The 25,567-nt window shown below is 40.6% G+C and overlaps 2 protein-coding genes across 2 annotated transcripts; one reads left to right on the top strand and one right to left on the bottom strand.

Annotated features, from left to right (window-relative positions):
- Nucleotides 1-864: 864 nt before the first annotated feature.
- Nucleotides 865-18,099, bottom strand: spats2 (spermatogenesis associated serine rich 2). Its single transcript, XM_034877312.1, has 13 exons — nt 17,965-18,099; nt 15,508-15,794; nt 13,801-13,880; nt 13,130-13,238; nt 12,564-12,613; nt 12,184-12,406; nt 11,478-11,657; nt 11,153-11,288; nt 7,742-7,800; nt 5,051-5,160; nt 4,712-4,814; nt 1,848-1,993; nt 865-1,737 (listed from the first exon to the last, which is right to left on the bottom strand). Exons 2-13 carry the CDS (start codon nt 15,530-15,532, stop codon nt 1,480-1,482), a joined length of 1,479 nt encoding a protein of 492 aa, XP_034733203.1. The 5' UTR covers nt 15,533-15,794; nt 17,965-18,099; the 3' UTR covers nt 865-1,479.
- A 1,050-nt stretch (nt 18,100-19,149) lies between these two features.
- Nucleotides 19,150-25,175, top strand: pym1 (PYM homolog 1, exon junction complex associated factor). The gene is made up of 3 exons (XM_034877527.1): nt 19,150-19,491; nt 23,741-23,834; nt 24,048-25,175. The coding sequence occupies exons 1-3, from the start codon at nt 19,404-19,406 to the stop codon at nt 24,550-24,552; spliced, it is 687 nt and encodes a 228-aa protein (XP_034733418.1). The 5' UTR covers nt 19,150-19,403; the 3' UTR covers nt 24,553-25,175.
- The last annotated feature ends 392 nt before the right edge of the window (nt 25,176-25,567 follow it).

The following is a 25,567-nucleotide window of genomic DNA, read 5'->3' as shown; positions in this document are numbered from 1 at the left end:
ACGTCTCTAGAAAGGCAAATGTGAAGTCTCTCGGTGACTAAAGGCAAGCATGTCATTAATATGCCGTCCATGTGCATATCACAACGCGACGACACAAAGAAGAAACCGTGTGGAAGAAAACCCATTTGAATAATTGTCAAGGACTAAATAGAGAACAGCATGTCGACAGTTTCCTTTGTTGTGAGTTTTAACATATTATTTAACAGCATTCTACAAAAAGGTAATGAGCCCTCTCTTTGTTTTACAAAATAACGGACAGCAAGCCAACAACAGCACACATGATAACCGTTGGCCAGCGGGAGGGCGACACATCCCCGTCTCAGGCAATATTTAAAGGAAAAGCTCCACATTTTGAGAAATGTGCATCCTTGTCCTCTTGCAGATAATTAGATGAGAAGATTGATACCACTGGCAGGTCTGCACGGTAAATGTGAAGCTGCAGCTAGCAGCCGATTAGCTTAGCAAGGGAAACAGCTGCCCCCACCCCCCCAGTAAATACACAACTCGTAGTTTTTCCACTTCAGTTTTTGTACAAAATAAAACACAACAGAAAGTGTTGATTGTTGAACTTCAGGCGTTGGTTTCCACCTGCTTCAAGTCTTTGTGCTAAGCTAACCGGCTGCTGTTGAAAGCTTCCCATTTAAATTGTACTGACATGAGGTCGGTCTCCATCTCTGTATCCAACTCAAAGTTAGAGAATGAGCCATTTCTCAAATGTCGAACTATTCCTTTAAGGCGGCGCACTCTCTGTTCACAGAGTTACTCTCAAACACATCTAAGTCCTAGTGTTACCAAGTCCCCTATGGTCTGTAGCAGCCATACGAAAAGCTCTGGATTACAGTTTGATATGCTTCATTTTTTTTATACATCGTAAAGATTAATGATAGTCTGTAGTGTTGATTGCAGGTCTATTCTCATGATCACAATAATCTCTGTAAATGCTAGAACTGCTTTTGCACTTACACTACGCTTACCACGGCGAAGGCATTGAAATGGCTCTGGGAGACGAAAAAAAACAAAAACAATTGAGGAGATCTGAGGTGCAAATCAGAGAGCTGACATAAGCCACGGCAAAAATAGAAATAGAACTAAGAGCTCGACTTCAATAGTGCACAAATTGTTCCAGGTAATCACGGCGGTCTCTGGCAGACAGCTTAAATGTAGAAAATAAGAACAGAGACTACAGAGTAGCATAGCAATGAGATCTTTCAAAAGGGAGCCTAAAGATAGAAGCGGTTACCTTAACCAGGATGGACGAAATGCGAAAGGGAAGAGCGATTACAGGACAGTGAAAGCGTTTCAAGTTTGATGTAGAGAGGTGGCCCTACAGCTCGACTGACAGAAATATGTAAACATGTATTCTATTCTTCATTGAAAGGAGTTAGTAGAGGGGAGAGTGTAGAAGGCATGGGGGAGGCTATGGGGAGACGAGTGCAAGGGTTAGTTAGACGGGTTTGATTGAGCGCGGGATTGCCAATGTCAGGGGCATTGCGTCCGCGGAAGCCTTTGGGGCAGCCCGTTATGAGAGGGTCGGTCTGGGTTGTAGGAGGATGTGGGGAAATGGTGGGGACCTCTGGAGCCGTGCGACTGCGGTGAAGGACCAGAAGAGCCGCCGTCGCTCTGGTAGCGGTGATTAGCACGAGCGGCGTGCCGGTCTTGGTAGGAAGCGCCGTTATACCTCTGAGCCCCCGAATGATACCCTTGTCCCTGGAAAGTACGCCTGTTGCCTTGGAAAATCTGAGACGAGAACAAAAAGGTCAGTGAGCGACTACGAATTAGGTACGTTGCTGAAGTGAGTCCACTTCTTCATGGTCTGAATGAAAACACAATTGCTTTCGGCAGCTGACCTGTTTGTTCGGTGGAGGGCGGTTTTCACTGGGGGGGCTTTGGGTCTGGGTGGGAGCAGGAGGTTCCAGCTGGCTCGGGCTGGCGACTGCAGAGGACGTGGAGCTACAGCGGGACCGGTGCGAGTAGCCCGTATGCGGATGGTAAACTGTAAAAGAAACAAAGTCGATCACTAACAGTACAAGCTGGGACCCGTACCCTACATATGCTTCGCATCGGCACCGAGAGCCCAGATGAACTTTTCTTTAGCTGGGTCCATATTTGCAAATTGAAGTGGTTTGGGGTTTTAAGACCCCGTTTACACACAACTTTTCCCCAAGAAATCTTTCAGCGGTAATAGACAGGCTGTGCCAACATTTATGAAATAAACTAGAACGAAGTCATACTGGGTAAGCCCCGCCCACTCTGCCGCCGAAGTGATTTCACCATGCAGCTCGGTCTGGAAACCCATAGGTTTAATTCTCCTGCCAATCACAACCAATCACACACTGGCTTATCTACCTGGCGGGTTCAACACTATGACCAAGCAGCTTCTAGTTTACATTTAACATAGCGGCCACTGAACGCCACCGAAGCGCAGCAACCCGTTGAAGCCGCTGTCGCTGCTACGTCCCCTGGACCGTTGGTCTGATTGGGTGAAGGACTATCCAATTGCGTACAGAGTCATTTGAACTATGCCCATTGGTCCCGCCTCTCGTGCAGAGAAAATACAGAGCAGACTCCCCAGACTGACGCTCAATGTCAAATCTATTGAGCTTGGCTTGGTCTGGTGATAGCCAGAATAGAATGAAATGACTCAAAACTGATACTGCACAGTATGAAACAGCTTATATGAGAACAGTCTAATAAAGGTTTGGTCAAAGTGTGGCATGCAATGAACTATAGAGCTGCAACGATGTCAACTTTTAAATTAAATCGCCAAGTATTTTGATAATCGATTAGTCGGTTTGAGTAATTTCTTTTAACCCTCATGTTGTCCTCGGGTCAAATTGACCCGTTTCGCTATACCAATGTTCTTTTTAAAATCCCCAAATAACATGATTGATTCCAGACAACGCTTTTTGGCAAGTACAAATCTCTACTTTCATTAATTTTGGCGTGTCTTTTTCAATTTTATAGCAGTTTACAGCAAAACAATTGCAGTGGTTTTGAAATAGTATTGAGTAAAAGTTGACATATTCCAGTCTGGGATTATCCATCAACATCCATTCCTTTAGTCTCAATAATTCCTAATTTCTGCTTTTCTAATTCAAACATCAGGTATAATTTCCAATAAATTAGGTTTGACCATAAATTCCAAAAATAACTAAAATCAATACCTTAGTGTTATGTAGTGTTAAACGTCAAAAAAGTGACACATTTTGAAAAAAAGCGTCAAAGGGGTTGAAAAAAAACATAAAAAGTTAAAAACATTGGTAGAAAGTTTCAACAAAAGTGTTACATTTTGACAGGAAGACAACATAAAGGGTTAAGACAAAAAAAAGGTAAAAATTATTTGATTCCAGCTTGTTAAATGTGAACATTTTCTAGTTTCTGCTCTCCTCTGTGACAGTAAACGGAATATCTTTGAGTTGTGGATGTGACATAAGACATTTGAGGACGTCATCTTGGGTGTTTGGACAAACAGCGATCCCCATTTTTCACCATTTTATTGACCGAACAATTAATTGTAGGGCTGCACGATTATGGCCAAAATAATAATAACGATTATTTAGATCAATATTGTAATCACAATTTATTATCACGATTATTTGTGGAGTTTAACCACAACGTATTTTATTGTCACATTGGCTATTTATAACTGCTTTCATATCCATTTTATGCTACATTCTTCTTATGTTGAAGTAATATGTTGTCAAAACCAGAGTGTTCTATGAAATGACTCATATAAAAACATAAAAATACATAAATAAATAAATAAATAAATAAATAAATAAATTGCTCGATCACGCAAATTTTAACGTGGGAAGTCGAAATCGTGATCATGATTAAAATTGATTGTGCATCCCTAACTAATTAATGAATCCAGAAAATAATCAACTGAATAATCAATTATGAAAATAATTGTTAGCCCTAATGAACTATATGTGGTCTAAGGACAAAAAGGTGGGAACAGAACCGCTCTATTACAGGCTACAAATTAATCAGCGAGCTTCCGTTTTTAACTTGTACTTTACTGTCCTCTGTCTGAGAAGTTAACAGTCCTACTTTGTGAGACAGAGCCTGGCTTTAGTTCAGCAAAGTTGTATCAAGTGTACATTTGTTTGCGTTTTACCGGGCTCTCGAAAACCACATGATGCATATTTAATACTTCATGACACATCTTTATATGCAACTCCGAGGAAGTCGGACCAAAACATTGCTGAGAAGATTAATCATTCTGTAGACAAGATATTTAGTGTGCCCATGCTTGAAATTATTTTAGGTGCCAAATATAAACCCTAGATGCCTGCACAAATGTTCCATTAATTGTACTGATTTATACATCAAGCCTAAATGTTTTAAGTTTGGATTCTTATGATCTTCCGCTGTGGTGGGAGCGATGAACCGCTGAGAGCTGGCAGCTAAACCAACACTGATGCATTTGAGAAGAGTAAGCATTTTTTTAATCAAACATAAAGGTTTCTAAAGGGAAAGAAACATTTTGGTCTCATTTTGAAATTAGTTTATGAGCCTCTGTGGACATGATCTTATAAAATGCTGAAACAGAGCAGCTAAAAAGCTTGCTTTACTGATTTGTGGGGATGGTGCAGTGTCTCATTTAGGATTAATAAATAGGGATGAGGAGTATTTTTTCAGAGCTTATCACTTCGAAGACATAAAAAAAAGGTGTAATGTAGATAAAAGGATGAAAATCATACTTTACCTGATCCAAACCCTAAGATGCTTGCCTTCAGCGGTTCAAGATCAAATGTAAATCTTACAGCTTTCCCGAGGTCCTCGTCATATTTACGCTCGCTCACAAAGTGCTGCAATAAAAAGAAATGACAAGGAATTATGTTGTATACGCATGCCCATTTTATGCCGCTAAATTATTTTTTCCGCCTGCAGTTCACCTTGAAAAAGACATTGCTACAAAATAGCTTTTTAAATTTGCTCTCAATCGTGGGTTCAACCATTAAAACCTGTTTAACATGTAGTTGGAGTCACACATTGGGAGAAAGAAACCGAGCGGCTGTATTGTAAAAAAAAAATTTAAAAATACCTTGATGTCTGCACGCAGTTCAGTCAGCTGCTCCTCAGACATGGATGCCGACTGGTCGGTCAGCCGTCGGAGCTCCTCCGCTTTCTTCTGCCGGGAGTCTAAAATCCCCACTGAAACACAACAAATGGGATCTTCAACAGATGTAGAAGAACATCTTCCATTTTCTTGCGCATGGTGTCTCGGCTTCAGAGTGAAATACCAATTCTGACACATTATGTCCAATTGAGGGGCTCTACGTAATATTTAAATATCTTCATGCGCTATGTCTTCTAAATGCATGCCAGCAATCTTGATTATTTCCATTAACGATTAATCTCCTTGCTATTTTCTCAATTAATTAATGGTCTAGAAAATGTCATTCGCAGTTTCCTGAAGTCTGCGGCGGTGCCTTCAAATGTCTTGTCTGAGAAATAGTCCACAACTTATACATATTCCCTTTTTTTGACACATAAAGAGAAAATCAGCAAAGTGAGAAACTGGAAATTTTCACTTGAAAAGTGACTTAAATGATTAATCTGCATTTTTATTTAAAACTGCAGATTATAATAATTCTATCTTTCTCCATTGGTTTCTGTTCTACTGATTTTCCCTGCAGTCCCAGTAAGTTTCATTTTTCCTGGGAAAACTCAGCTCTTTTGGTTTGATGAGTTCAAAGTACAGTTAACATCTAAAAAGGTAAACAAGGGTCAAAGATAAATCCATTTGCACATCAAGATACCACGTCCACTGCCGTTCAAACGTTTGGAATCTCCTGCCACAAAAGCTTGATTGCGTCACGTCGGACGGCTGAGAGGACAACTCGACTTTTTAATGGCCGTTCATACTTTTAGGTCCTAGAAAGTGCACTCTGCAAATTTATGTTGGTTAGCATGAGTGCTTTTTGGAAATGAAGAACAAATGCTGTACAATAGTTCCCATTTCAAAAGTGAAAAGGGCAGAACGAGACAAATATACCCCTGAGCAACAGTTTGATAACAATAAAAGCAACCACAAGTCATTGATAAAAGTAACAGGAAGCTTAGAATCAAAATAATATTCAATGTATCAAAGTACAGTACTTTTAGTTACTTCCCAGCACTGATGGAACATGTGATGGGCAATTTCTTCACCCTTTTCTGACATTTACGCAAAAATCTCAGTGTTATATATTTGGTCATACTATGTATTTTGATCAACATATATCCTTGGCCTGTACATGTTTCTTATAAGAAACATTCCCAAACCCAGGTCTGCAGTATCACAATCTGAGCTCGAGATGATCACATGAAACACCGTCTGGTCTCATAGCGTTGGTGTGAACTGGCGTGTTTCAGAATGCTGCAGACCAGCTTGTTGCAAGCTTCGGCTCGTCTAGTCGCAGATCTCTGGTCTGAACTGGGCCTTCCATGGAGCGCTGTGGAATGCCCTTCCTATCGGCGTACATCCTGCGGCCCCTGTTGACACTTTTAATAAGCAGCTCAAGACTTGCTTCTTTAAAATGGCCTTGTTTCCTGTTTGTTTTTTAGGTTTTATTTAGGTTTTCATTCTTGACGTTTTATTGGGTGTTCATTTGAACAATTTTGCTCTTGTGAAGCCCATTGGGACTGTAAAAGGTGCTTTATTAAAGCTGCAGTGGGTAAAATGCAAAAAACAAACTTCCTGCAGCACTTCATCTCCTCTCTTTGTCACAGGCAATGCATGCATATAACAGCCAAAAGAATCAGCCTCTCTCCCTCTCTGAAAAGACCTGTGATTGGCCGATGTCTCTTGTCAGGCTAGATTATCTAAAGCCTGAATACAGAGTCAAAAGACGGTGCAGAAGGCGAGTTTGCTCTCAGACTACTTGAATTACAACATGCTGAACGATTATGAAGGTTTTGCTCAACGACACCAAAAATAAAGTGCCTACCACAGCTTTGAAATACGTTTTATTATTACTTTATAGAACAAATTATTCATTGATAAAGTAATCGTTAGTAGCAGGTAGAGTACTCTTACTTGGTAACAATGGTACCTACAGTACGGATCAATAAGGAATGGACTGCACTAATTAACACTGAAAACATCCATTTTTTTGGTTTGGATTTGTTTTTGCCCTTTTTATAGCTACATTATACATCAGTTATATCTTTTTCTTCAGAAGATCAAAATGTCATGAAAGAAACCAATCAGTTAAACGCCAGTCTAACACAGGAAGGGGATAAGTAGCAGGTACAGTATGAGGAAACCCGGCTCATGTACTGTTGAAGAAATACTTGTTTCTTCGCTTTCATCTCAATTCCCCAATCCCCCTGCACAAAGACAGCATTGAGTCTCCCTTGACACCTGACACTATTCACTTTGTCCAGGCCTGGAACACACAACACTGTACACTGAGAGGACAGTTCTAGAGGCCATTCTATCTTACAGAATAAGATAGAATGGCCTACTTGTAGAAATATGCAGACTTTGACTTGCTCTGTCATGACTGACAAACAAGAACGTGCACGCACACACGGTATATCAGGACCCTGAGGGCAACCCAGCAGTTCTGTAGAAACTGGGACACAACAATCTCTTTTCCTACCTCTCCGGAAGTGAGCCAAGTCTGATTCTCCAGGCCCTTGAGTCAGGTCATAATTATATGTGTAGAATACTAACAGCTCCTGCCCGGGTGGTAGTTGACAAGCTAGGTTTTGGTTTAGTCTACATAGTTCAAAATACAGTACTCACTGGCCTCTGCCTTCACTTTGTCCATCTCTCCCAGTAGGGTCACTTCTCGGTCCATTAAACTGGAAGAAAAGAGAGGAGGGGTCATTTTTCATCAATCACTCAGAGATGAGAAAAACTATTATGAACGCTAACTTTGAGCTGAATTTCCAGTACCACAAAACATCAGAAACACAGCAGAGCCCGTGAATAACAATGCAAAACAGCCAAGTGCGATAGAATTCAACAGTTAATTATTAATACATGAAAGGAAATTCTATACTGTGTGATATTACCAGTAAAGGTATACTGCAGCTCTCCCTGGTGCCATAGATTAGCATAAGACTTCCATTATCAAATGATAAATCATAACCTTGAGTGAATTGTTAAATAATTCAAAAGCAGCTGGGAAGACACAAAAAGCTGAGCCCATTTGATTGTGAAATTCAGAAATGCATACTGAGATTTGTGAAAGTATACAAGAATCTGCAAATGTCAGAATCTGTGTGAACATTGTGTGTACAGTTCTGTGTACGTCTACACAAAATCTCCACATCTGCGCTGCATTTTTAGGAACTATGATATGCTGACTATGGGTCACATTCTCGCCCAGGTCCAGCGGACTCCGTCTCACACACACCACTACCCTACGAACTGAAGTTAGTTGCATTCAATAACTTCAGTGTTTTTTGCCGTGGCGGCCGGGATAGCAGAGTTACCAGCGGAAACACTGGTACAAATACAGGTTGGCCTCTCAAGCTTAACTTAATACAGCTGTGTTAATAACTATTAAAACTGTGGACAAATGTCAGAAGCATAGACCGGCGACCGCGGTGTCTCTGCGTGTTGCTGGGAGATGTGTGTGAGTGAAGGGGGGCGGGGCACTTCTTTTTGTAATTTTGGGGTAAAAAAAACAATTTTAGGAAAGCATGTAACAGGATCCTGCTACCAACTGTGGCCACTACACCAAAATCCCCTCACAGTCCACAGTGGTTCTTGGAAGCTTGGTGTGATGACACATTATATGACCTAGTCAAAAGGATGTTGAGCTTTTAACAGACGTGACCTCTTTCTAACCATGGCGCAGCCTTTATGGAGCCTTTGGAGAGCCGATACCCACGAGCCATGTCCAAAAGTCAGTTTTTATATATTTTTTTTAAATCACCAGCCAAAAAGGACTGGTAGATCTAAGCATTTTCGTTTACTGGCCAATATAGAAATTCCGTTATTGTGTCACATATACATTTGTTTCAGTACAATTCATTGAGAGAATATTATGTTGAATACAAAGTAAAAGAAGAAACCAGAGCAAAAGTGCTTTTCGGAGAGAATGATGAAGTATCTTTCTATCAAATGAAATACAACACATAATACTTCTGAATTTGTATAGTTAAGCAGACTTTTCTCTTTAAGCTTGGGTTTTTCTGAGGCTAAATTAAGGTTTTGGAGTCAAGTCGTCTTATCCTGCAGACTTATCATGGCCTAAATTGATCATTACAGCCAAGATAAGGTGAACCGCGACTTTCTCTTACGTATGCTAATAATATCTATGAAGCGTGTACGCTAATCACAGAACATGCAGTGGGTTCCTTGTAAATTCTGGAGTGTGGTCTAGACCTGCTCTATCTGTAAAGTGTCTCGAGAGAACGCTCGTTATGAATAGATACTATAAATAAAATTGAAATTGTGGGTGAAGCTTGCCCCTTGCACTGTGCTGGCTTGGAAGCTTACAGCTTAAACAAAATGACAACCACAATGATAACAGTATTTCCTCAGTTTTATATTAATAGTTATAATACCACCCTACACTCTAGTTAGTCTATAATATTTGAATCGTCACATCAGAGGCTTCGTAAAAAAGGTACGAGGTTCAACATGTGTGTCTATCCAATGCTACCTATTATGCAAAGCCCTGTACCAGTGTCATCAAGTAGGACAAAGGTAAGAAAAATGTCCTTTGACACACTGCTGTTACAGCAAAACATATACAAATGCATTGACATCCACAATGCTTTACTACACAAGCAACATGACTTAAACAAAAATAAAAATAAAACTAACCCCTTTCAACCAAATAGTTCCGGAAACTACTGAACTGGCAGAACTTAGCTCAGGTACTTTTGTGCGTTCTTTAATCATTACTAATCAGTAAATCCTATTAGCATACGTAAGAGAAAAATTGTAGTCCCCCTCTTCTTAGCCGTAATAATAACTTTAGGTCATGATAAATCAGATGACTCAACTCCCAAAAAGTCTGCATTCCTCAAATATATATACAGTTTTAATTAACTATAAAAAGTCAAAAGTATTATTATATTATGTGTCGTTTTCATGTCATAGTGCCCAAGTTTCTGAACCATTAGAGCTGCTAAAACACTTTTAGCACCTTGAACAGGAACTTAATTCAATGTCTGAGTTCCTAAAAAGCTTCTTGCAGTAGAAACGCCCTACAAGTGTTCGTTTGTACCTCACTTTTCAACATGCTCAACAGGGTTTTTAGAGCACTTGCAAATTACGTCATATGGTCATTTCCATATTGGTGACATTGTCACACAATTGTTTACATAAAGCACAGAGGTTGTAGAGAGGGGGAGATCAGTAAAGCAAAACTAGAATGAGAATACATCCATGGTTGTAGCATTTATTCACCGAGAGATAAACGGTACACTGACTGCACTGCTACTTTCACAGTTCTACCCATGTTAGATTATGGTGACATTATATACAGGGTTGCTTGCAAAAACCAAACTCTCATCAAAACTTGACAGTCTTTACCATTCCGCTATCAGCTTTGCCACAAATGCCCCTTTTAATACACACCACTGCACCCTGTCATCAGTCAACTGGGCCTCCCTTTTACATTCGCCGTAACACTGTCACTGGTTCACTTTCATTTACAAGACCCTTCTTAACTGATCACCTCATTACTTAGGTCACATGCTGCAGCCAAGTCTGTCACATACAATACCTGGTCCTCACTTCAATTTCAATTAAGCGTTCTCAAAACCAACGCTGGTCTTGCATCTTTTCAATCTGCTGCCGCTTGCGGCAGCATAAGATTCTCAAACCGGACAACCTAATTTCCATTACATCCTCCAAAACCCATCATATTATCCTGGTTCACGGACATATGTAGTTGCTTCTCTACATAATTTTTGTAGCTAAATATTTGAATGGTTTATTCCTCTCGTACTTACCCATGTAACTGTGCACTTATCTCATTACAAGTGTTTGTTTTCTGTGTGGTATTTCAAATTGTATTTTATGTTAATTCTAACCTATATGTATTTCTAATGTATTTATTATCTAGCCCACCTTCCCCAAAGTGGCTATGCCTTTTTTCAGGCCACCACTGTAAATAAGAACTGTTCTAATCAATTGGTAAAAAAAGAAGAAGAGAGAGAGAGAAAAAAAAAAAAAACGACATGTACTCACGAGCTCTGGAGCTCAGCGAACGTCTGCTTCATCCTCTTGATTGAGGAGTCCATCTCCTCCTTGACCACTATCCTGTAGCGAGTCAGTGAGGCGGTGCATCTCTGCAGGTCCTTCACAGAGCGGTCAATGTTGGGAGCTGAGGGGCAGACATTAAACATGACTTAGGCACACGCTAAAAAAAAAAGGCGCTATGACATATTTTGTCCCAGATTAGGTTTAACTTGTGCCTTGGTAATAGCTCATTGGGCATTATTAATAATTGTATTGTAATAAACAGCATGCAGGACAGGCAATTTGGGACAGTAAGAGGTATTAGGTGTCTAACCCATCTTCTTGACTCCTGACGATCCATGCTCCTCAGTGTTGGGTGGAAAGGATAAAGTGAGCGGATGTGAATTGGAGCCCGGCCTGTGTCGGTTCTTGTTTCCTCTGGGAACCTGGTGATTCCTCCCTGCTTGCTGTAAGGGGGGACTTGGAACGCTATCTTGACTTTCCGCTTCTGCACCTGCGAGAAAACGGATTAGTCGTATATAAACTACCTTTCCCCAAGTAACTGCTTAAAATAGAGATGAGCCAAAGTCGTCCACATGTGTGTCAGCAGCAGAGTATTAGGCAGTTTATTTTAAGATTCTTCAAGTGCAACATAAGTTATTGAAATACAGCAACCAAATACAAAATGGCAGGATCAGATTTAGTTCTTAGTAATACATTTAACAATTTGACATATAGTAATACATGAATATATGCAGTTACTATTTGTAACCACATGGAAGAGAATTGGGCCTCACTCAAGATATTTGATCCTTATTATAATCACGCCAAACTGCTATATAAAAACATCGCAGCATGGAAAGATTTCTTCTTCTGCTTTTGGAATTACAAAGTCATGTTGCGGGGGGTAAAAACAATGAGAAGCAATGTACTCTGACAAAAATAAAGAAGGAGAAGGAAACATTTGACATATAGCCAAAATGGTTCATAACACAGTTCTTATAAATGATGAAGCCAAAAGAAGGAAGGGCTAAGATTACCAGTGGTTTCAGATGTTGCAGGTTCAGAGTCCAGCTCGGCTGCATCCAGGGAGGCAGAGTCCAGCTGTTCACTCAGAGAATCAAGTGACTCCACGTCCATTACTGATCCGTTGGCATGAAAGCCGTTGACCTCGTCCTTGCCCTCCTCAGGCAATGTGGCCTCAGGTGCAGCAGGCTCAGCTGAAGCCTCTGGCTGAGGCTTGGGCTTCTTTTTCTTCTTGGGCTGGACATGAAGAGATTTTAATGTCACTTTGAACATCTAACTTTAATAAGTTCAGCAAATTAAAAAAAAAACGTATTCATCTTTCAAATCTAGGGCGGACACGAGTATGCTTACTCAACAAAAAAAGCATTTAAGATGCAGCCTTTCAGGTTCTCACCTTCTTTTTGCCGGTGACATTCCACTCCTTCAGGATCTCAACTGCACTGCCTGAGTTGTAAACCAAACAATGATAATTGTGATGCATGACAGACTTAAACCCAATCTCAGTATCAGAATGCCCTGCGGTGGTGTTAAGAAACTGCTCAATGAGAAACAAAGCAGTTTGACGTGCGTGTTACAACCTTCTTGTTCTAATATTAGACCTGCAAATCCTGCAAGTGACGCGAGCAGAATTCTGTCTGCGTGGCATGCACAAAGAAAAAGGCCGGCAAGGTCATGTAAAGCACGAAAAAAATGTGGGCTGCATGCCAGGTTCGACGTAAGTACAGTAAACAAGGAAGGGCTGGGAATTACAATAACACCAGGTAAGGGTGTTCACAGGTCAGGTGCATCACATAATACAAGCATCCAGGTTCTCTGAAGTATTTTCCTCGTATGGTGCAATTATCTACTTTTTAAGGCAAACATGTAATATTGTTCTAAAACGTGCAATACTACTAGTAATTCTTAGGTCTTAGGAAGACCATAATTCACGTTTTTTTAAGTCAAATAACAACAACTTACCTTCTAAGAAAGCTTGAACGGCCTTGTCAACACAGTTTTCAAAGTGCTGCAACACCAGCACAATCTCATTGTTACTTTTGTTGGGCACGACTGCCCTGACGGCATTGATCTGAAAAAATAGAAAGAAAGAAAAAGGATTAAGTGTGAGAGGAACAGATTTTCCTGTTGAAAAGATCAATGTGATTCAACATTCCTGGTATTTCATATAGTAATGTGTAAACCACACATTCCAACACAGATATGAATAATGTCATTGTTTATTTATTTACTAATTTATTTATGATGAATCCAAAACGCAGGGTTAGGGTAAAACCCTAACCCTTACGCAAAGTTTTTGTCATTGTGAGCTAGTGAAAATCTAAAATACTAAACATAGTAAAAATCTAAATACTACACTGATGGATTAACTCCTATTAAGACTGGCTCTAAAATGTTGGATTATTCCTTTAGCAATACTATAACGGTTGCTCATGGTGACAACCTCTCATGTTTACTGGTTCCAGAGCTGCTGGACAAAGCCCACAACTAATGTCAAAGCTTAGGAGCGACTCCAACAACACAGCGTTTTGTGACTTTGGGAGCAAATATTGCATTAAAAAAATATATATTACCCTTTACTGAAAACCCACCGTCTCTCTGTACCAGTCACGTGCAGTGGGTATACTTCTTACCTTCTCTTTCATCCTTTCAGTTGTTCCTCCCTGGGACATGGCCATTTTTGATCGTGTGTCAAACACCACCCCTGACGTATCTGGGGGAAAAAATAAATCAGCGTCGGTTTGGCCTTGAATCCAATTTGCAAACCCCTTTAGAGCATCATTTGCTAAACAAAACAACCACTAGACGTCTTCCGAGAGATTTCCTAGGAAGACTTGTTGGCTACATTTATGAATGATGTTACGATTGCAGATTGTGATCTGTGCGTGGAAAATCCATTTGTCTTCATTCAAAAGTAAAATGCTGACTCTTGGACAGACATAAAGATCAAAAGAGAACTAGCACCATAGGTTTTAATGTCTCAAATGAGTTGAAAATAGATTTGATTAAGTGTCATATGTATTAAAAGGTCCAGATTATATATCGCAAACAACTCTCTCCCACCACGCAGTTCAAAGTACGTATTACTGCTACGGTTGCCTTCACGCTTCAAAAAGCCGGTCTTTTGCTCTTTTCGATATGCTTTTTCTTTTTCTGGGCAAAGAAGAAGACACCTGTTCCTGAAATTTGGGTTTTGAATACGTGTGGTCCTCCATGTTTCCTTTTTCAGACTTCCCGGGCCGGGAAGCGATGATACCCATTAGCAGATTAGCAGCACCTGTGAGTTCATCATGTGACAGCGAATGAATATGGAGCGTCTACCCTAAGCAATTGGAAATGTAAAATGTCAAGCCAACAGGAATACTTGGAATTGCTGGCGGGGGTAAATATTCATGAAAAAGGACCAGTTTGTGAACGGGCAACGCCGAGTTTGATAACGAAGAACTGGATAACGTAGCACACTGGACCTTTATAAAGAAAAGAAAAAAAAAAACAGCACACAGTGAGAAAATGGACATTGTATTGTTGAGGTGGAACAAGGTTTCATTTAGGCATTTAAGCACAGCCACTTCAGTTACCGGCACCACCAGCAAGCAGTTGTGAATAAATAATCTTAGCACATCTGTGCCTGAACAGTCTTGAATCGGCGTCCGATTTTAATAACTAATAACCATGAGGCTTCCAAAAACACATTTTTTGCATAAAGAACAACCTCTTTTTTTTAAATTGATAAACAAAAGCCTACAGCCGCGGCGGCCTCTTGCTCACCCTTTTTCTGGATGTCATCCCTTCTCTTTCTCTCCCCTTTTCCTGTCTATCCTGTCACTATCGAATATAAAAAAAAAAAGGGAAAAGCCCACAAAATTATTGTTTAAAAAAAAGCCTACAGCGGAGTACGAAAAGGCAAGTTTAAGTCTGCAGTTAATCTACGGCCATTTAAAGACAAGACTGCTGGCCGAGCATTCTTGAAAAAAAAGAAGAAAAAAAAGCCTAATAAAAGTTGTTTTTCCCGTGCATGAAAGTAGGTTAACGTCACTGTAAATGTCCACAGCATTTCCCACATGTCTATTAGACCAGCCATTGATTTTAGGACTAAAATCAACAGATATGCACAGGTGTGTTTGTTATTTTATCTTAAGCTATGATCTACCTGCAACTTAAAACTTCAAGCCATTAAAACACAAATGCCTATTGTGTGTGAGAGAGAGAGAGAGAGAGAGAGAGAGAGAGAGAGAGAGAGAGAGAGAGAGAGAGAGAGAGAGACTAAGTATAGATTTGACACAATAGATTTGATATTTTTCTAACTTCTTTAAAACACTTAAAAAAAAGACAATACATACCCTTTGGGCTGTTTTTCTTTGCCATGTTGTCACCCAGACGTATCCAGGAAATGTTTGGTTGCGTACTTCCTCAAGACAGTATTAACACTTCAAATGTGTTTAAGATGGTGGTCTAATAAGGGCTCCAAGAGTGGTCACCCCCCCCCAACCCTTGCTCTTGTTAGAGAAGATGCCAACAAGGCTCCCAACTGGCAGGAGGGATGGAAGAATGAGGTTTCGATCAGTCCTTTAACATTTAGGAAAAGATTTGGGGTTTCCTTTCGTTTCGCTACCAAGTTGATCCAAATCTGTTGGTCGGGGGGTGGGGGGGGAGAGAAAATGAAAATAGTTTTGCACCTTGGATTGGAATTTAAAAAATTAAAATAAAAATCCAAGTATTCGTCGCTATGCTGTATGAAGCAGAAATGAACAGATACCAAATCTCCACTTTTTGCAACATCTGAAAACATAAATGCAAATGAAGTCCATTTCCCGTGGCTATGAAATGAAAAACAGATTTCAATAAGTTATTGTCCGTCTGGCAGAGCACTCTCAAAAGAAATCTGCAGTTAATCTTGTCCTTAGCAGAAACACTGCATGTAATTTAGTTGTTAGGACTACAGACAAACACATCTAAAGGTGAGTTCCTTATTCTCAGCTCTCTGTAGGAATGGCGGGTGATAATGTGCGAATGACAACACAAGTGCGTATCTAAGAGTTTGACACCACGACAAATGCTTTAAATAGCATAATCAAAAACTCTTTTTTTCCCCATAGCCAAACTCCTAACCAATGGCACAAATAATTTTTAAATATGTGCCTTTGGACACTGTTTTGATTGTTTTCACTGTGATTTTAATTCTTTACACTGAAACTCAAACTGCAAATTCAAATTAAATCAAAAAAGTCTTTGAAAGAATGCCATCAAAATGCTGATCAGCCAGTATTTTAAATGGTACCTTAGAAACTCCTGCTGGCTGCTGCTGCCCTGTCCCAAGTCTGCTTCAGTTATGTCCCCTGTAGTCATAAAAACGCTTCAACCAGACCTCCAGCAATCTGGATTGATTTTATGGACCAGCTGTTCCCCACTTTTAGGTTTCCCTTTTTGACCCTGGTTTTCTGGAAAGGGAAACTTACAAGCTGTACAAACCCACACCCTGTTGATTATGACTTTGCGTGCCACACAGTCCTGGTTACACCACACCTCTACAGACGTCAAACTACACATGAGCACAATCAACAAGTGACACTGCACTAGCCACTCATGCAACCACTAGGATGCATTATGTTTATCAAGAGGGATGGTGCTTGAGTCTTCAAGAGGGAGCCAGGTGCACTTGTGATGCAACACTGGAAAAGTGCTAACTCAGCACTCAAAAAAAAAAAAGAAAAAAGAAGCTGTTAGACAAATGAAGATGGCCCATTTAAAAAAAAAAAAAAAAAGTGGATGTGTGGTAATCTAGAGGGGTTTCTTTCCCAGTAAAAAGAGAGATATTATTCACCTTTAATGATCACCAGCAGAAAAAAAAATCATACATTAAAACAGATATGTATAGAAAGTAGGCCTAACAGAAATTAATAAGGAGGTGCTTTCACTACAATAGAGTTAATGGTAGAAGTGATATACTATACAGATCATTTGGTGACAGAGGACGTGTTAAAGCAACAGCTGTGTGATTAATAGCAGCAGTCTTAATATTATATATTAAAAAGGTCAATTAATTATATTAACATGGTATAATCTGGTACAATGTGAAATATGCAGTAGTGTTATTATATGGAATAACATAATAAGCATCTTAAATAATATAGTAATTCAAAGTCCGTGCAATCCTTATTGCTATAGAAGTAAAATCTGCGTCCCGATTGTACTGCAAGACAACTGTAAAAACTTATCAAAATGTCCACTTTCCTTTCATTTCAGGGGGGAAAAAAATACTTTAGCTTTAAGACTAACCACATAATATCCAACGTCATGTTAGCTAACTAACCCTATTAAATTTCATATGAAAAATCTCAGTTTACATCTTAACCAACCTTTGCATATCTTGATAAGTTCTAGGTGAATTTCAGGCTCTCCCGTTCAGTGGTTCTCATTTCACGTAGCTATTTGGCTGAAGTCCGGAGGTAATGTTAGCTTTCTAGCAGTACCTAACGGTATGTGCTTAGCTTTGCGGGGCTCCGGGTTACCTACCGCAGAAATGTGCCATTAACGTTACATTCTCACAACAACACTGCCAATTACTAAATGCAACAAAGTATAAACGCCTTCTTTAAGGACGGAGCTTTGAATGCAGCCTTCGCTAGTACGCAGCTAGCAGACTGCTTTATTATTCAATGCTCTTTTGTAACGTTAAAGCTAGCCATCCCTTAGCATCTTAATTTTGACGTTACACAGCTAAACTACTAATAAATCATTAGTTATTAGATTAGTGAGTGCCTCAATGTGTTAGTAGATAAACATTATTAAATACGTACCTGTGTTGGCAAGAAAACTGAAGAGGAGATTCTGGAAACGGGTCAGCGCAGTTTCCACAGCGTCGTCTTTAATGCCAAGTAGTCTGCTGTGGGCATATTTTCCTTTTTCTGGGTTGCCAGGTTTGATACAAAGAACCCCCCTTTTAAACCAATAGTTTTACCAAAGGCTTGAGACCAAGGTACTTTATTTATACAGTGAAGGAAGAAGTACTCTTATGTTTAACTTAAGTAAAAGTAGCTATAACACTTAATAATCAGCATCACTTTTATATGATAAAGTGTTTTATTAGTGTAGTTATTTCAACTTGAGTTAGTTATTGTACTGTTAATGTTCACTAATTGTGAGTAATGTTATCATTTATGGTATTTTACAGTTTATTGTTGCTGATTTGTAAACCTTGAAGAAATCATTTGTGAACCGTCAATAAACTTTAACTGGGTGGGTAGTATGAAGTTGCAACTGATAATATTTTGTCAATTTTTTAATAAATATGTTGTCAGAAAGGTATTATCATTGCACAAATAATCGCATTGTCATCTCTTTTATAGATTACCAAAAAGGATTTAATGATGCCAAATTAATGTTTCTTTATTTATACTCCTGATTGATTGATTGATCGATCCATCCATTCATTGATTGATTGATGGTGAAAATTCGGAAAAATGCCACATTTACCCAGAGCCTAAAGTAACACAACAGTACAAACCTATACATTAATAAATGTATATTAAATTTATATTTCAATTATTTTTTCCTCGCTTATTTTCTGTTGGAGCTTACAGTATTTTTTCAAATGTTTATCTTGTGAAGCACTTTGTAACTTTGTCTGTCAAAAGTGCAATATTAGACAAAGTTATTATTATTATTTGCAAAGCTGGAATCATGCTCTATTTCAGTACAACATTTCCCTCTAAACTGTAGTGGTATAGAAGTGGAAAATATCATGAAAGAAAAAAGGCTTAAGTAAAGTCCAAGTACCCTTAAATTTGTAGTTGAGTATATACTAATTCACAATCCAGGGCAATGCTGTGCACTTTACAAAGCTGTAACATACCTACATACAAACCATTACAACAACATACAATACTCGTTGACCGTACAAATCTGGCAACCTATAATCCACGTCGTCATTTCCGAAGTTGAAGAAAAGCACGATGTTGCGCATGCGCAGAACGGATTGTGCTGGCAGGACATATCGTGTACCCACAGTTGGGATTCGCTTACCGCCCGATTATACACAGTGCTAGCCACACATACACACAGTTAAGCGATCGTTGATTAGCATTAGCTGCTCTGCGTTTCGTCTTCACTGTAATAAGCGGCGGCCATGACAGCTCTCATCCCGAAGGAAGCAAGAGTTGAAAAAGTTGTATTTCGCTGCCGTGTGGTATCAAAGTGAGCGACCGGACGTTTTGGTGGACACTGCAAAGCTAGGTTAATGTCTAACGTTACCCACCAACCGAGTGAGGGGAGCGGGGCAACACGTAACACCAAAATGGCAACCCCCTATGTCACAGATGAATCTGGTAAGCCTGCTGCATGTGCCAGTCCTTTGTCTGCCTAAAACAAATCGATCTGGATTTAACAAAGTAACTACAGTTTAGTTTTTTTTTCTAACTGTACGTCAACAACATCATGTTGAACGACGTTTTTAATTCAGATGTTTTGTAGCTAGCACGCTAATGCTAAACGGCTAACATGATGCTACCCACTCTTTCATTGCCTCAACGTTAGCTAGCTATTATGCTGCTGCCTGGAAAATATGACCTTTATTACTGTTGTAGCTATATTTAGAGTTATAACTGGTTTAATTAGTTACATTAGCTAGCTACCTCTTTGCGTAAACCTGACAGTTGCCACACTAGCTAGCAAATGTTAGCTTTTTAACTACTGTAACGTTACCGGGCATTTCTGCTGTAATTGTGAGTTCAGAATCGGATATATTTCCGAGCACATTTACAGTAACATTAGTGGTAAGATACGTTAGCGTATATATGATTTTATATCATAATATCGATTAAGAAACAGTTAATGGATAAAATAACCAGGCATAAATCGATTCAAGGTTAACGACAAATAATGATACATCATTCCATTGATGCATAACATTTCAAAATGTCCAAAAGCAGTCCTTCTTATTGGTCCAAATATTGCCCAAAATGGTCTAACAAAGTGGTTCCCAATCTTTTTCCTTAAGGCCCCTAAAAAAGTTGGAAATATTTATTTACATGCACACCTATGTCACATACATCAGTAAAAAGCTGTGATTTTTCTACTCTTATTTTGTTGATGAGAGATAGATTTTTTAATGATAAAAAAATAAAAAAGGGAAATTCCGGTGTTGCAGCAGCAAAACAGACACACAGCACACTTACAGAATATACATGAAATAACAGGATACAATATAAGAACAAATAATTTAAATATATACAAGTTGGGGATAAAATAAATAAATAAAAAAGTACAATTGATTAACTATTATTAATAAAGTGGTAGAAATATTGTATATCAATACTGTGCAAGTTGCACTTGTGCAGTTGTGGTGTCCGTGAGTCTTATCTACCACTCAATGATGAAGTGTTAAAAAGTTGTATTGCCTGTGGTAGGAATGATTTCTTGTAGCGGTCTGTGTGACATCGAAGTTGTCGGAGTCCCTTAGAGAAGGTGCTCCTCTGTTGGACCAGTGTGTGTGTGTTGGTGTGTGAGTGTGTGGGGGGTTATCGATGATAGATAAGTTTGTTTAGTGACCTCCTCTCCACCACAGCTTCAAACGTGTCCTGTTTGCAGCCCACCACAGAACAGGCCTTCCTGATCAGTTTGTTCAGTGTGTTTGTGTCGCTGATTCTGATGCCGTTGCTCCAGCAGATAGCGGGCGGGGGTGGGGTGGGGTGGTGCGACAGAGCGCTGGCCACAACAGACTGGTAGAACATCTCCAACATTCTGCTGCACACGTTGAAGGATCTCAGCTTCCTCAGGAAATAGTCTGCTCATCCCCTTCTTGACCTTCCAGTTCAGCCTGCTGGCGATGTTGACACCCAGGTGTCTGTACTCCTCAACCATGTCCATGTCTCTTCCCAGGATGCTAAGGGGCTGCAGAGCCATTCCCTTCCTCCTAAGGTCAATCACCATCTCTCTGGTCTTATCCACATCAGCAGCAGGCGGTTCTCACCAGACCACTCCGCAAAGTCATCCATCAGCGCTCTGTACTCTCCCTCCTGTCCATCCCTTATGCACCCAACAAATGCAGAGTCATCAGAAAACCTCTGTAGGTGACATGACTCTGAGTTGTACTGGAAGTTTGTGGTGTATAAGGTGAAGAGAAAAGGATACCGCACAGTCCCCTGTGGGGCCCCCGTACCACTTACCAGGTAGGCAAACTGTAGAAGGTCTAGAGAAGAACTGACCTGCTGCCTCAGGTAGGCCAAGACCAGCTTCTCCAGCACCTTCATCACAGGGGATGTGAGAGCCACTGGGCGGTAGTCCTTGAGGCCAGATGGAGTTGACTTCTTGGGGACCGGGACAAGGCAGGATGTCTTCCGCACCAGAGAGCTGACCGGCGCAGGTCTTCAGGACCCTGGGGCTGATGCCGGGGCATTACCTGAAAGCTTTCATCTTCTCCTTAAGGATGACTCCCAGGTCACTGGTAGTCCACGGCTTGTGATTTGGAAAGCCGCGTACGGTCCAGGAGGGCATGGTGGTGTTTTCACTGAATTTGATGTATTCTGTGATGAGGTCTGGTAGGTTATTGATGTCCTCCCCACGTGCCTCACAGAGCACGCCCCAGTCTGTAGAATCCAAGCAGTACGGCAGTACCTCCTCAGCCTCCTGTGTCCACCTCCTCACAGTCCTTGTGTGGACAGGCTGCCGTTGGACAAGAGGGATATAAGGTTGTGATCTGATTTGCCAAGGGGGCCAGTGGCACTGGCACTGTACACATTCTTGGCATATGCATACAGGAGGTCCAGAGTATTGTCTCTTGGGGGACAGTTAATGCATACTTTATTATTAATGTATACTTTACTAGTTCCACAAGGGGAACTTACAATTTACACTCTGTTGTTAGTACACACGTTACACACACATGCTCAGTACCTATACATGCACTAATGGATAGATGTCAGAGGAGGGGGGGGGGGGCTGCCCATGGAAAGGTGCCCCAAGCAGTTGGGGGTTCGGTGCCTTGTTCAAGAGCACCTCGGCCGTGCCCAGGAGGTAGACTGGCATCTCTCCAGCTTCCAGTCCACCACCATACTTTGGTCCGTATACGGGGATTGAACCAGCGACCCAACCCAACTCCCTCCTGATGGAGCTACTGCCACCCCAGTTGATACATTGTTGAAAGCCCAGAAGGGCTTGATCCAGTGGAACGTGATTTAAAATCCATAGCGGTAACGACGAAGGCTTTAGTCTGCTGCGTCTGGAGTTGTGAGACAGCGGTGGGAGTGGCGTCAGCAGATGGTGGAATGTAAATGTGGACTGTCTAGAGGACTGAAGGGGTCAAGCTGTGGAGTATGTCACAACAACAAAAGGCAAAGACTTAAGAAAAAAACAAGTAGAATTTGTGTAACAAAAGTAGTTTTTTGTTTTGTTTCCTATCTTCAGTCATCTCATAATCCCTCAGATTTATCTTGTGACCACTCGGAGGGGTTCGACCCCAAGGTGGGAACCACTGCTCTAAAATACCAAGACATATTGAAGGGATAGCCACCACGGTATGTATGGTATCAATGTAGACGCTTGAAATAGTCTTATGACGTATAGCGCCACCCACACTATGTACACTTTTACAGTAATCAAAGTCATGTGATTACTTTCGAAGTGTGTGTGTGTGAGAAGCTTTGGGGGTTTTAAATGTAGCAGGCACAGTGACACCTGGTGGTTTAATAAACTTACTGCAGCCCTCCAACATTAAGGCCACATATTTATAACCATCTATTACATTGTTGTTCCAAAGTGATGCAGTGACTGTGCATATTACTGTTCAATATGTTGCAATAAAGTAGTTGATAAATGCGTTGTCTTATACTTATTATTAATCTGAAACTCAATTTTTGGCTGCCGAGAAGCTGCATGGGGGAGTAACTTGGATTGGGCTACACATTTCTTTTGCACACACAAAGAAGATTCTGCTTCCAATACATCCCGTAATTGTGTTACTGGCATACAAAGTTATGTCCAAAAGTCATAAACAGCATAGAAAAGCGGGTCAGCAAAAAAAAGATTTTTCACCCCCTCGCTTAGTCACAAAGAACAGATGTTACTTTGCTTCTTCCGCCCCCACCAGGTGCCTCAATTACCAAATACGTCCTTTCAAAATAATAGAATTATTAGGATTAGGATTTTTGTCTTTAGTCTACATGGTCATTATGTTTAATTGACCAGAAATTCCATGTTTTGCTTACACAATTTTGAATAAAGGTCATCTCAAATAGAATGAACATGTCACCTGTTGAGTGCAATTCCAGCTAGTCTTTAACATCACAGATTTTGGGGTAATTCGGAGTTTTAAAAAAATGACTGGGGCAGTCTACATTAATGTAGGAAATGCTTGGACAGGCAGCAAACATGTGACTAAGCAATAATCAAAGGAGAAGAGAAGGCAGTTTTGACAAACCTCCAAAGGATCCCAGTGAGCACTGAGATATATTATCTTGGTCTTGATGACATTTAAAGCCAGCCCGCAGCTAACATAAAGGTCTGCTGGCCCCCCCAAAAATGTGCTCTATCTATACAAATATACCAGCACTCTAAAATGGTGTACCTGTTGCTCTCCAGGGAAATACATAGCTGCCACTCAGCGACCTGATGGAACATGGAGGAAGCCGAGGCGGGTGAAGGATGGTTATACCCCCCAGGAAGAAGTGCCAGTGTAAGTGGGGTTATTTCTCTACAGTTGTGCACAGAATGTGTAAATCCTAATGCTAATGAGAAAGTAGTGGGTTTGCAACAAGTAGGGATGCTCTGATAAGTTAGAATTTGCCCATATTTGTTAAATATTAGTTTAATATTTATTGTGCAAAGTGTCATTTTCATCTCCTCACCTCAGGTTTTAATCCTGCATTTCTGGTCCTTGTCGTTTCAGCTACGAAAACAAGTTTGTGAAGTTTTTCAAGAGCAAACCGGACCTTCCACCCGGGATGAACCCGTCGGAGGGCGCTCCGACAAAGCAGCTGCAAAAGATCCCCGGCTGCGGGGACAGTGAGACCGCCGGTCTGTCAAAGTCTGCCAAACGCAACATGAAACGCAAAGAAAAACGGAAACACCAGCAGCACCAGGACGGCGACGCGGACGTGGACGTGGACTCGGTGAGCGACGCCGTCGAGAACGTGTCCATTTCAGACTGCGCGGCGTCTTCGAACAAGACGAAGGCGCCGGCTTCTGTCCCGTCGCCCGACGATTCGTCGGCAGAAGCAGCCGAAAAGGCCAAGAAGATCAAAGGCCTGAGAAAGAAGCTGCGGCAAGTTGAGGAATTGCAGCTGAAGGTGGACTCGGGGGAAATAACAGAGCCAACAAAGGATCAGTTGGAAAAGCTGGGCCGGGTTAAGATCTTACAAGATGAGTTACAGCAGCTCGAGCGTGACTCTTGAGGCAATAAAGAAGAAGCAGAAGAGTTGAACAGACTACACATACAAACTACATATTACAAGACAGGGAAGGGACCCTTGCAGCTTTGTGATCATGGCTTCCATTAAACACATTCGACCTATTTGATATTCATGATGAACTCTGGAAGTGAACACAGTCCCTGCACCTTTTCAGCCGATCATGACAGAAAGGCCACGTAGCAGGCGCCACGTCAAAACGGACCGGCCTCTTTTCTACATTCAGATCTCCAGATAACAATATGACTCCTGCTCACACACTCACCGGCTGGGCCACTCATTTATAAATATCTTTTAAAGACATTGTGACTTGTTTTGTGCGTGTCTGTGTTTTGCATTTTCTACTCTTTCGTCACAACAGGTGTTAACTCGCATATGAAATATTTTCTGTTCAAGAGAATAGAGTTTGTCCACTTGTCTGCTCTAAAATTAATTTTTTTTCTCAATGATTGGATTGCCTCTTGTAGTCACACTGATGTTGAGCCACTGTCTATACATTCATTACAGTAATTAAAACTACATGCTGCAGAAAATGTTTATCTCATATTGGTTATTAGTAGTAAAACGAACAGTTACTGAGTTTCCTGAATGGAAATTATTTTGGAAGGCAAACCATGGTGTCATGGGATAATGCATATGTTTCCTTTTGCCAACAAATCCCATAAAAAAAGACCAAAACCAATAACTGTTTCTACCAAAAAGTATTGTCTCTGAAGCCTCTGTGCCATAGAGCTCCATTGTTAAAACAAAAAACTATTATAGGTAGTATAAATTACATCAATGATTCACAGTGTTGGACCTGGTGACATGTTCCTTTTATTATGATGAACATGGCCACTAGTTATGAGTTGACATGTACACCCCCCCTGCTTCCGTACATACTCACCAGACCAGGGGTCTTCAATGTGTTTCAAGCGAAGGACCCAGTAATTGTAAGAGAGACCCATAGCAGGGACCCCTACATATATTGTACTAAATTAAATTGTGTATTAAACTGGGG

The sequence above is a fragment of the Etheostoma cragini genome, chromosome 7 (assembly GCF_013103735.1).
Source record: "Etheostoma cragini isolate CJK2018 chromosome 7, CSU_Ecrag_1.0, whole genome shotgun sequence".
Taxonomy (NCBI): domain Eukaryota; kingdom Metazoa; phylum Chordata; class Actinopteri; order Perciformes; family Percidae; genus Etheostoma; species Etheostoma cragini.
Note: the sequence above shows the minus strand (reverse complement) of the source record. Positions and strands in the feature narration are given on the sequence as shown.

Excerpts from the sequence above, each read along its gene's own strand:
- spats2 (XM_034877312.1), bottom strand. The coding sequence starts at position 15,532 with ATGGCAAAGAAAAACAGCCCAAAGG. Across the intron at positions 5,161-7,741 it reads CAAAGTGAAGGCAGAGGCCA|TGGGGATTTTAGACTCCCGG; the intron begins GTGAGTACTGTA and ends GTTGTGTTTCAG. Across the intron at positions 1,994-4,711 it reads CATCTTAGGGTTTGGATCAG|TTTACCATCCGCATACGGGC; the intron begins GTAAAGTATGAT and ends TTTCTTTTACAG.
- pym1 (XM_034877527.1), top strand. The coding sequence starts at position 19,404 with ATGTCTAACGTTACCCACCAACCGAGTGAGGGGAGCGGGGCAACACGT. Across the intron at positions 19,492-23,740 it reads CTATGTCACAGATGAATCTG|GGAAATACATAGCTGCCACT; the intron begins GTAAGCCTGCTG and ends GTTGCTCTCCAG. Across the intron at positions 23,835-24,047 it reads CCCCAGGAAGAAGTGCCAGT|CTACGAAAACAAGTTTGTGA; the intron begins GTAAGTGGGGTT and ends TTGTCGTTTCAG.